A 12,754-nucleotide genomic window follows, 5' to 3' on the forward strand; every position below is an offset into this window, starting at 1 on the left:
GTTACATAAGCAGCATTATTTTGAGAACTTATTACTGTTTAAGCATTTAACAAGGTGGATAACAAGGTTTTAAAACACAGCTTTGTCCAGGTTTGGACAAAATACAAGGCATAAGCTCTCCCCACCCATTGGATTAGTCAAGCTACCTTTGACCTACGGTGATCTTTATGGTAATTACAGACTAATTGAGGAAACGTGTGTCTAAGGCTTCCTGTGACCCCTATTAACATAAGGTTGACTAAAGGCATTGCTTGCCATTTTGGTTCAATAAACCGGGCAGTCGAACAGTTATTCTCGAAGGAGTTACCAATTCTAGTAACTTCATAACTTAAACAAAATGAAAAGTACTAAAATTCAACAAGCATGTTTCTTACCCCTTTACCCATGAGGCCATTGTTCTGTGGAAGGCCAATAAACTGGAAGGCAGCCTCTTGTATGAAGTAGGGGTTGAGGATCCGTATCTCTGAGGGTTGCCGGGGCACAAAGTGCGCTACAGACTTCCAGAAGCCCTCTGTTCCTTGCTAAAGAAAAAAATAAATAAATACATTTTAAAAAATAATTCATCAGAGGGATTCATTATGATATGGACAAATGGACTCCGCACATCCAAGATTGCATCATGAAAAATGCATGGAAAATGCATCTTACAGCAGATGTGAAGAAATCATCTCTTCCATAATCATGAGTTCAGACCCAATACCTATAATGTGCCATCACTGCATACTGATGGCGGTATTGTAGACGGCTTTCATTAAAAGTGAAGCAGGTCATCCAGGTTGGACAACCCCAAAGGAAGTGGACAAATGAAATCCTGACCTCCACAAGCGTATGGGGAGCAGCGGCCCCCGGCTTCTCCCATAACAATTACTCCAGAGACCTACAGAGTGCCATAGCTCAGCAATTATTCAATCTGCGACCTGGCACTGAGATCATCAGGTATTAGCGTCCCGACTAGACAAGCTCTGCGAAGCCACGGCGGCACTGCTGGCAAACAGCCAGCCGGGTCATCGGACTTAATGGGAGTCACCTGTTCAAATAAGCAGACTGTGCCTTTGATATAGCCCAACAATAGGAGCGACTATTGAGCCAGGCGAACGGCTTTGAAGCAGTTTTGGAGGGCTCCCGCGCCCACAACAAGCCATGGCAAGAAAACATCAGCTCTTCTGTCAACAGTAGGGTTTTGCAGAACAGAAGCAGAAATTCTATGGAATGCTGCAACCACAAGCAGGTGTAAACAGGGAAAAACTTGACAACAACAATAAATCTCACAGATTCTGGTGCACATGTACCCAACCACAGAGACACAGTATCCAGCGTAGTGTGAAGTATATACTGGATACATGAAGTATGCCTTTTTCCAGAGCACAACCGGATTTAAAACCGAGCGCTAGTAAACACATGGGAAAGGCGTTGGTATTCGAAGGCAGTAGTGTTTGGTATAAGAGCGATAGGTTGTTTGAAGAAGAAATAAAACAGGAAGTCCCTGATTGATTCTTTTAAAATCACTTAGCACAAGTAAGGATGTCTCTGTAAGCTTCAACATTCCTTCCAGTGCATCGGGCTGAGATGGTAAGATCATTTCCCTCTCGAAGGAAAGGTTTAATATTGTACAGGAGTTACTCTTGTGACTTACATAACAGAGTTGCTATGGAAAAAAAAAAAAACAAGAACATTCCTGGCTAGACTGTAAATAATGACATTAAAATTCAATCTTTCATCGAAACCATTGAGTGTCTACAGAAGCTTAGGTTCAGCTTACTTCAAATCCTTTCAAACAAGACTGAATTTTGTATCGATTTGTTTGTCTATTCATTCATTATTCATATATTCATGAGGTATCAAGGACTAAAGGCTGCCAGCACTAATAGTTTTGCACAGGCGTGCTGAGGACTGTGACTTTTATAAGCAGTTATTAAACATCCCAGGCAAACACTCTTGTATTCAGTGGGACAATAAAACGCTAAATATTTACTGGACATACAGTGGCTTGAAGAGCAACGGTTAGCCAATTAAAAGACTGCCGCGTTCAATGCTAAATTTAAAATAAATCTTCTAAATACATTTCACAAGATTTTAACATTTCGCAAAGTTGTAGCAATAATAAGAAAAAAAATAAAAGAAAAACAGAAAAAAATGCTTGCCTAAAAACAACTAAATATAAAGTACAGTTATTTATATTTCCATTCTCATATATCTTTACAGTTGGAAACAGTACTGGAAATGTCAATTGAAAATACAAAGAGCACAGTGACATATCAAAGCATCTGAACAAGCCCAACACAAGAGTTAGTCTGGTGACAGACTAGTTAAAACTTAAGTGAATGTCCTAACTGAGACTGTGAACATTTCTTTAAACCAGGTATAGCATATATTTTATTTCATTTTAGAAAGAAATCAATATTATTTGTTTAGCAAGGACGCATTAAATTGATTAGTGGCAGTAAATACATTTATAATTTCACAGAAAACTTCTATAAAAGTTTGTCAAAATGTAAATTTACCTAATTGGTCAAAAACTTTCAAGAAAAAAATAAATAAATGTTATGTCTTTTTTGGTATAATTATCAGACTTTTTTATTTCGAAGACAGAGAAGTGACAAAAAAAATTCACTTATAAAAATTTGCCTGTCTAGATTTTCTTATTGATAACCGTTTTCGAAGCATTGCACCAGCCTGATTCTGGTTTGCATTACAATACCACCAAAGTTAGACAAGGTCATTCTAAACATAGCTCTATTGTTGACATCTTCTACATTGGTTCCGCCTGGCTTTACTCCAGACCTCTCATCGGCATTCCAGGGAATCACAGCCAGGAGTGCCGAGAAAGAAAAAGTGAGTGAGAGATACCCTGACTGATCACCTCTCCAAGCCCTCAAAACCACAAGTCGTCTGCAGTGCAGGAACTTTAACAACCGCCACACTTTTGTCAAACAGGACGGCCCCTGAAACTGATCCATCTAATAAAGCAGCAGGTGAGAGAGGCCTCTCAATTCCCGAATGCAGCTCCAGCACGCCCTTAACAAGCTTCCAGCATGGCTGCCGAGTGTTAAATCACTCCATAAAAATCACAGGCCACATCGCCGGCCTCTCTCTCCATCAGCCGCTGGAAACGAGAGGTCAGGGTGAATGTTCAGCGGTGGCTGGGAAAACCTGCTTCTGACTACAGATGTGTGGTGGGAAGAATCTTCCCAGGAACAATTGGGGAGAGGTTTCTTTATTAACAAAAAATACTAGCACTGACAAACCAGAAAAGCAGAGCCTGAACTAAAAATGTTTGAATTTTGATGTTTAAAAGCCACCCGTCATGTTTTTCTAGAGGTATCTTTTTTTGTTTTACTAGAACTTCGTTGCAATGAAATGGAAGTAGCGGCAGATCATTTCTTCCATCGTTACATATATCCCAATAAATCTGATGATGAAAAAATGAAAAAAGTGTGGATGGAGGCAGATCTATATGCATTTCAAGAAAGGTGCAGGTTCAAACTGACTAAATGATTAAAGTCGTCTGTCATTTCACTGGAAGACTAAGAATTGTAGGTCAAAACTTGAACATAAAAAGATCAATAACGAAATTGACTGAATTTTCATTTAATGCCAACCTTAAACCTGTCTTTATTAAAAAAAAAAAAAAAAAGATCTTGCCATTGGTTTCTAAAAAAAAAAAAAAAGCCATAGAAGTTATTACACTATGTAGACTTTTTTTTTTTTTTTTAAGTTTATGAGAATTAAACATTTTTCCTGATTGAACAGAAACTTGGAAAATACATTTAATGTTTGTCAAAACACAAAATTACTTTTAGTGCTTGACAAATTTGCATTTAACAGCTCAAGTTTCAGGGTGGAATATGTAAAGGTTGATGTTATTTGCAGTGAAGTGTGAAGCGCAGTGTGAAAGGTATTTGATTTGTTTTCCTTTGACATTGGTGTAAACACTTCTGATTTCTTCCATATGTTATGCAAACGTATGGCTTAGATAGCAAGTAAAGGCAACGAATATAAAAGGCAAACTTCATTATAAAGAACCTGCAAGCCAAAAAGTTAATGCACAATGAGAGGATAAATCTGGCATCTTCAGGTCTCCACTGAGCAGACCACCATGTAAAGGTTATTTTAGTATTACTTATATAATATTACAGTATTTACGAATATTTTGAATTAGCTTCAATTTTTATATTTACAGTTTAAATTAAGTGCTTTTACATTATTATTTTTTGTTTTAAATTTACCTTTACTTTGAAAGCTTTATTTATGTAAGCTTTAAAAGTAAAAGCTAAATTGAAAACAAAATTAATAAAAAAAAAAAATTTTTTTAAATAATTTTAAAAAGTCATTTTAGTACTTAATTATTTAGTTTCCAAGGCAAGATTTCTAATTAGATTTTTTTTTTTAATTAAAGAAAAGTATCTAGATCGGGTTGTACAGTATAACATGTACACAACCTAGAAATTAGATTTTCAAAAGGCAAAAGAAAAAAAAAAAACTCTTCCAAACAACTTGGATGTATTCGTATTGCTTTCATCAGGTTTATAGGACATAGACTCGATGAGAAACTTCCGAACCATGAGTTCCTTTCAAAAAGGATGCTCAAGGAAATTTTATCTGGTCACAGAGGGGCAACAGGTTGTCAATGGACCATTCCGCAGGTGCTCACGAGGGGAAAAAAAAAAAATTGCCAAGGGCTCCTTTGTATTTTGTGAAAAATGTAGCTGTTCTCCTCAGAATAAATCACAACCTTTTCTCTCCATCTCTCAAGATACTGCACGCACGGTTCCAGCAGAGGAAAACACAGGCTATTTTGAAAAAGTTTCCTGTTTATCTTTAGGTTTATATTTAAAAGGTCAATAAACTTGGGAGGTACACTGTTAAAGTGAAATGATCTGTTTTTATGGTGTGTGCTCTAGCCGACAGAGCTGCAATCAAAGCCCGTCTTCTAGAGGCTCAGGCACGCTGTCAGACAGATGTTGTTTCTGCTGCTCTAGTTGCCATGCTCTGAATGCCTATAAACATATCAGGCCAGATGACAAATTTGCAACTGCAGCTAGGCTGTGACATATCAACATGCAAATTTATACCACCACAGTCAGTGCTGAAGCCTGATAAGAAGTGTAAACCTGCACTGGCAAACCATTTCACCCCAGGCCTTGTATGATTCATATGAACTTCGGTTTGTATATAAAGCGTTGAAGGTTTATGAGCGCCCCAGCAGAAATGTGCACATTTCGTAAAGCACTCATCCAGAGCGGGTCAGGTTCATGAAATCTAAATCCCGTTGCTCTTGACCGGGTCAGGAATCCAAACTCTATGAGATACTCCGATGACACTCCTTTTGTTTGCAGGAATCTGAGCTATTTGCTTGTTTTTTGTTGTCTTTTTGTCTAAGTTCTGACTTTTCTTTGCCTTGAGAGCTGTGGGTTTCTGCTTTCTAGACTCACTTGGGTCATCTTGTATATGAGATCTGCATCTTCACACTTCATAAAGCAGCAAACAGGAAAATTGGATCAATTGACTCAATCACTCAGGCTTTGGGAAAAAGTTTGTTAGTAGAAGGCAACCAAAAAGCAAATAGGTGTTTAAAGGAAAAATGTCATTGTAAGTATATAGTCCCATGTTGCCAGAGCTTTAAACATAAGGAAATAAGACCTCATGGAAAGCATGGCCTCATTGCTTATCAGACTGTTTAACTGATATGTAAACCAAACAATCAAATTTTATTTTATCTTTATGTGCAATTTAGGGCTGGGTTTGACTTAAATAAGTCCCCAAATAGCACAGTTTAAGCAAAAAAAAAGAAATAAAAATACAGAACAGAGTAGACATCTGTTTAACAAGGTTCATCTTTGATGCTACTAATCAGGCAGTAATTTTTTCACCCTTAAAATGGCTTGTTGTAAACACCTTCTTTCCAGGTACAGAAAAATAAAAAGTCAGTCAGACTACTGGTCAACAAATGGCCTGTGGATGGTTCATGGGTGGTTATCAGAGACCGAGACTACCCTAAGCATCAGTGGCCCGGTAAAGGATTGACCTACCATTTTTATTTTTACCTATATATTACCTCATATGTTCAACAGAAGTGATTGTTAAGCTGATTTGGAGGATGAAAGCCTGACTGTTGGCATGTTCAGAGGCAAACATCCACATGTCCCCTTGACAACCTCTGGCTTGCTGCCCCACCGGGTCAAAGGGAGAGACGACACCTGCATCAAACTCTAAAAACAGACAGGTTTCTACAGAAACACCACTACAAAGGGCTTGAAACTGCTGTCTCTCAATCAAGCCACAAAGAGATCTAAAGTGCTGACTCGCAATAATAAAAAGTCAGAAAAGAAAACTGACAAATAATGAAATGTCTCACAAAACCTGTTTCAGGCTTCAAAAAGAAGGTATTATTATTTCCCTGATTATTATTCATTATGCATCATTATTCCCCTCATAATCTTCCCCATAGTGGGCTGTTAAATCAATGAATGAATCACTTAGAGCAGTTTTGTGAACTGGATCGACTGATTCATTGCAAAGAATGACTCGTTGATGAATCAGTCACCACTATTTCTTTCATGAATGCCAGGTAGGGCAAATTCGAAAAACATCTGTTTCTCACACAAAGCCATCATATGGCTTCAGAAGACTTGGAATATAGTCAACAATTACTACTATTACACTCCTATGTTGCTTTTTTGAAATTTTAGGCCCTTTCATTTCATTATATTGATCAGCTCAACTGTTTTTGAATTCCCCAGAATGAGTAAATGACAAGCGAAAATTTTGGGTGGACTATGCCTTTAAGATTTCGCAAATGTACCATGAGTCACCTTTCCTGAAGTTTTCTTGAGTAAACAAAGGCACGCTCTCCACAGGCACCCACAGAGATAAAGTCATGCAGGAGTTGCATTTGGGCATACAAATAAAGCTACTACAGACTAAACCACAAAATATAACAGGCAACCGTTACACAACAGGCAATGCTGTGCAACACGCTAACACATGGAAAGTACCTTCAATAAATGCCAACAGCAGGAGCCTGAAGGAGTGTCTGATAAGTGACACACTCTTGCCTCACTCTTACCATGTAAGGCTGAAATAATAAGGGATTAAGACATATGGGAGAAGGAAGTGATGGGTAAATACATTCAGACAGAAGCCAGAGGATTACCTAGTCAATGGTATTCTGAATGAAAATAATTATCGTGGGAGCCACATGCTCCTCAGCGACCTCCAGGACTCGTTAATTAAGTATGCTCTTATCGCACATGACGGCTGGCCCACTGCCTATTTTCAAATAAGGTTCCTGCATATGTTTTTACATTAGTGACCTCTGAGGCATTAATCCATTTTAAATGACTAAAATAGGTCAAATCAAGAGAAACGTGTGACATGTTTCTGAAGTAGCCTGAAATTTTCACAAAAGAGTTGTGTTGAGTGGTTTGTGTGAAAGGAATGTTCTAGATTCAAAACAAGCTCAACTCAACAACCTTGGAAAATTATGTTAACTTGTCGCAAAAATCAAGATGTCACATTTTGACTCAAGATTAGGAGGTAAAGAAATATTGAAAGCAGAGATATAAGTATTGCAGCGATTGCATATTTTTGTAGACCAACCTGGATGTTAGCATCAACCTGGTTCCTGCAACAAAAAACCCAATAGGATTTTTACAATGGCTTTTGGATTATTTGCAAAAAAATAAGATGTGACCAACAAAAGTTTAGATTCTTACGTTTTATTCATCATGATAATCTTCCCAGATGAACACAATTCATGAATTTTAAAGTCTAAACACAAATGGCAGAAGTAAAAAGCTAAGCTAAGGTAGACTATAAACTACCCCATGGTCACGTGACTTCAATGTCTCCAATATTAAGCCTTCAACAACTCTTTCAGTCTTTATTTAAAAAAAAAACATTTGAGTTTGAGTTAGAATAGTTGCCTAGAGTGCTATTATAAACACAATGAGGCTGTGAAAGCGAGTAGACTAGTTCAGCTGTTTGGTGTAATAATGTTTAATGTTCCCAACAACATCTTTAGTCCCATTTAGCCACTAAATTTATCTCACAGACACATGTCGAACACGAAAATATCTTCTGCTTGTGTTAACCAGAGACCTTATTTCAGGCATAAATAAAAATAAATAAATAAATGAATAAAACCTATTGATTTCAAGATGATGGAACCAGTTGTGCTAAAATGTTAACTTGGGCCTACAAAAATACAATCCCTGCAGCACCTCTGTAAGACCAGTAACATGCATTAGGAAAATAAATGGTGCCAATTTTGATGTCATGTCAACATTAACGAACGTTCCTGATTTACTGTGAAAGATCCATCACATGCAATTTACTCCAAAAAAGTTTTCATAAAAATGTAAGAATTTGACTGACATTTGGCTGCTTTCCAATGCGTATCTGTTAAGAGTGCTCAAGCCTCATGGCTGGATATTCAGGTGGACTTCGCAAAGGTTCTTCAATGCTGGGAACGCATCCATCTACGGTTCTGTCAATACAAACTGAAAAGGCTGGCATTCCTTCCACCCATGAGCGTTCACAACATACAAAAGAGCAGCAGAGAGAAAAATACTTCAAAGCGGCAAGCAGCCCCTGTTCAAAGTTACATCAGTGTGACTGTTTGAGATGAAGAGAGTGAGGAGTCGGTGCTAGTTGAGGATTACACTGAAGTCTAAAGCTATGTGCCTTTCTAAAACCAACTGCCTACACAGTCGCACATGCTTTTATGCGTTCATCTCCAAATGAAAGACGTCACCACACAATGGATCTCAATCGCTGTCACCGCTTGCAAAAACAAAGTGTTTTCCATTTCGCCACCAGGTTTCTGTCATTAAAGGGAAGCATTTATATTTTGGCAAAGCAGCACCAACTTCACCACAAGTCACTCAACAGAATTTTCATTGCATCAATGATATTTTCAAAGATATGTCGCAAGATCTAAATAAGACTTGGAAGCGGACCGCAGGGAATGTATTTGTTTTCAAACATGAGATGAACTGTATACTGTTGTTAAGGACACAGTGTTTGATAAGATTATGTGTGATAAAGCATGGCGATGAATGCCTGTTATTGTTTAGAGATTACTCAAATTACTCAAAGAAACATCTGTGGTACGTATAGAGCGCGCAAACTAGATAAACGCTTAGTCAGATTTTCATCGGGCCCTAAAATACCATCCCTTTGACTTGCCAGTTAAAAATAAACAAAGCCAAAGTTAAACTGTTTGAGAAGGGAGCGAGGGAATGCGAGGGGCTCTCGGAGCCTGACGTTGATCAAGAGAGAAGAATAGAAGTCAGTCGTTTTTCATCCGTAAGAATTCACAATAGTGATAGGCTTCATTTGTCAAGTGACAATCAGTTAAAAGCCACTTTAAACATGATACTCTTACAACTTAATACATACACGGGAGGTCACGTAGACTAGCTAGATATAAACATCTTTTACAGCTGTGGCTGTCTGCCGGAGGAAGAAAAACAATCAAGAACTGCATTTTTACATTTTCAGAAGAAAATGTGAGCACTGCTTGTCTGAACAAAAATCGCTGCCAGGGGTTTTTATGCGGTTGCTACGGTGTTCTTAGCGGTTTATGTGAATTGCTATGTGGTCGCTAAGGTATTCTGGGTGGTCTCTGTGATATTCAGTTTCTAGATATGGCTTGAGTCCCTTCTTCATTGTAAAACTAAGATTTTTTTTTGGTTTTGCCTTTTTTATAGTTCATCAGGCAAAAAAACGTATCAGTGTGATTACCCTTTCTACAAAAAGCCACACGATTTAGGGAGGTCTGATAAGCCACATACAGAGATTCCAGAAAATAAATAAATAAATCTGGACAAATTCTGAAAATTCTACGATTAATCACTACTAGGTCCTGATACAAGGATCAAATCTTCCAGCATTCCAACTTGGAATCACACAAAAGGCTCTCCAGCAATTTCAATCCTATGTTCCAGAAACATAAAACAGTGTGAAATGTAGCTTTTCAATTCTTTACCGAACAGTGACTTAAAGGGATACTCCACCCCAAAATGAAAATTTTGTCATTAATCACTTACCCCCATGTCGTTCCAAACCCATAAAAGCTTCGTTCATCCTCGGAACACAATTTAAGATATTTTGGATGAAAACCGGGAGGCTTGTGACTGTCCCATTGACTGGCAAGTAAATTACACTGTCGAGGCACAGAAAAGTATAAAAAAAAAACATCATCAAAATAGTCCATCTGCCATCAGTGGTTCAATCGGAATTTTATGAAGCGACGAGAAGACTTTTTGTACGCAAAGAAAATAAAAATAACGACATTTATTCAACAATTCATCTCCTTTGTGTCTTTCTGTGTCAGCGCAGCGCCATTTTGGAGAGCATCTGATGGACGCTAAGTGCGTACGCTATTCTCTGTCATCAGTAACGCATGGATACGCTGTTTCCGTTCAAATCAAAGCGTAATGGGTTTGGAACGACATGGGGGTAAGTGATTAATGACAAAATTTTCATCTTGGGGTGGAGTATCCCTTTAAGTTTTTACACCAAATGTTTTGACACTTCATGTAAATGCTGAAATATTCATGATACATCATGTAAATGGTGTTATCCTAAATGTGAGAGAAAGTAGTTCAACACATGTTGACAACACGTGTCTGCTGGAGAATGCAAAATGTGTGGCCAGATAAATGCATAAGCAGGATTGTTACAGGATTTTGAAGAGTACACATGTGTAGGAGAACTAATGGAAAGACGTGTGAAGTAAAAGCCGTAAGAGACACGTAAAATATATATACACACATGGGTTAAGAATATGCCACTAGCACTGTGATGTAAATGTGGCACTAACATATTTCTGGTGTTAATGTAAACGTAAATAGTGAGGGATGAGTTACAGACCAAAAACTTATACGACCAATATAGTAATATAGAGTCATGCTTATCTTTTTTATTAGCAAGTAGCTATGTCAAGTATCTGGAATATTCCTGCATTAACTTGGCTGTCTAAACATTGCCCATTTACAATCATTTTTACAACCAAGAACCTACCTATTAGATTCCAGTATAGCATGAACGATCAATTTTCCTCTTTCGGTTTCAAAAAAAGCTATTTTGTTACCTAATACTGCGGTTTTCATCAGTCATCATCCTCTGAACGTGGTTTCGAACATTATGGCAGACACACTGGAGCTTTCTTGACCCCTCATTTGGTGAAGGAAATTCTTCCTTCCATGAGATCAAAGCCAATGTATCAGAAGCCAGAGGGCAGATCAATTATCTGAGCACTTTCCACTGTCCAGCTTGTTAAGATCAGATGTTCAGACAAAACTGGCTCTTTTCAGGGGCCAGAGGGGAGGGGAGTAATCAAATAGCTCTCTATTTTTCTTCCGCTGCCAAGTCTCTTGCACATTGACAAATGCCACCATGTAAAAAAAAAAAAAATCCAGCACTGGTCCCCTGAAAGCCCAGCAGCTGGATGGGAACTCCTGAGGCACATTGCCGCCAGATTCCCACTTGACAACGGGAGAGAACAAGCAGGTGTGCAGCTGAAGAAGACAAGTATATTGGAAAAGCCACACATGCCGACCATAATTACATGACAGACGACTGGAAAATAAAAAAATAAATAAAACACGTCCTTGAGTAGCCGAGTCAACCGACTTCAGAGGAGAACAGAGTGCTTATGCTTGCTCGCTGTGTGATAAGAAATGGGATGGAGGCAGAGTCATTAAAACTGTGTGAGATAAGAGAGAGCTCATTCAGACGGGCCGACCCTTCTGATTAAGAGGCTAATTCACTAGATGTCAGTCAAACCTGGAAGGAGAATGTTTTACCACTCGCTAAAAACGAGACAAAGTCCTTGAACAATAAAAGCCTTTTCTTCCATAACTATTCCTAATCAAAATCCTTTAACCACAAAAATTCCAATACAATACATTTTGTTAGAGGGCAATATTAACATTACTCTAAATTCATGAATGAATTCAAGTATAAAGTTCTACAAATTCAGCACAGGAGCAGGCTGAACTAGAAAAGGGCCCATGAAAACAACTGGCATGCTTCTGCTTCAAAATTAGAGACCATAAAAACAGAATAAATAAAAATTAAAAAAAAAATTAAAAATTTTTATGAGAGAAACAAGACAATATAGTCACATACAACTGCATTTGGTCTTACCAGTTTCTCTCTGAAGACCATCTGTCTCAACCATTTAAAGTCAAGAGGTTTGAAAGCAGAGAAGACAAAGAGGGAATCTTTCTCATAGCGCTCGGGCTTCTGGATGGCCCCTTCAGGGTAGGTTATCCTCAGGGTGGTCTTAGAACCTACATCCCTGGTGTAACCACTCACTGGGGCCTCGTTGAGTCTAAAGAATAAATATACTGAGAATCAGTGCAAATCAGCTGCATTTGTGTCTAAAATCCTTTTGTTTGTTCAGTTTATTGATTTGGTCATTAAAAAAGCAGAACAAGGTGACTTTGAGGACACTCACCTTATCACAACGTCATATTCATCGATGCGGGATCCTAAAGACTTGTTGCTAAGGATACCGCCATTACCTACTATTATACATCTTTTACAACTCAAACTGCAAAGAGAACATATGAGCAAACGTGGTATTAATCCAAAATCGCATACATCTTTACAACCATATTCAGTATATAAATAAATACTGAAATAAAATAAAAAAAGACAAGCTTAAGCTAATATAGTCTATTTTGCACAGTTACGCAAGGTAAAAAAACCCCAAACAAACAAAAAAAACACTATATACATG

General features: G+C 38.0%; 1 protein-coding gene across 8 annotated transcripts in view; it reads right to left on the bottom strand.

The window, feature by feature from the left end:
* st3gal3b (ST3 beta-galactoside alpha-2,3-sialyltransferase 3b) overlaps nt 1-12,754 on the bottom strand; it is a 55,457-nt gene that overhangs the window by 12,656 nt on the left and 30,047 nt on the right. For all 8 annotated transcript variants that reach the window (XM_058796730.1, XM_058796687.1, XM_058796702.1 and 5 more), the window contains 3 exons: nt 12,470-12,565; nt 12,157-12,343; nt 375-521 (listed from right to left, as the gene is read on the bottom strand). In XM_058796730.1, the coding sequence (XP_058652713.1) occupies nt 375-521; nt 12,157-12,343; nt 12,470-12,565 (430 nt within the window). The remainder of the gene's footprint in view (nt 1-374; nt 522-12,156; nt 12,344-12,469; nt 12,566-12,754) is intronic.

This window comes from Onychostoma macrolepis, chromosome 02 (assembly GCF_012432095.1).
Source record: "Onychostoma macrolepis isolate SWU-2019 chromosome 02, ASM1243209v1, whole genome shotgun sequence".
NCBI classification, from domain to species: Eukaryota; Metazoa; Chordata; class Actinopteri; order Cypriniformes; family Cyprinidae; genus Onychostoma; species Onychostoma macrolepis.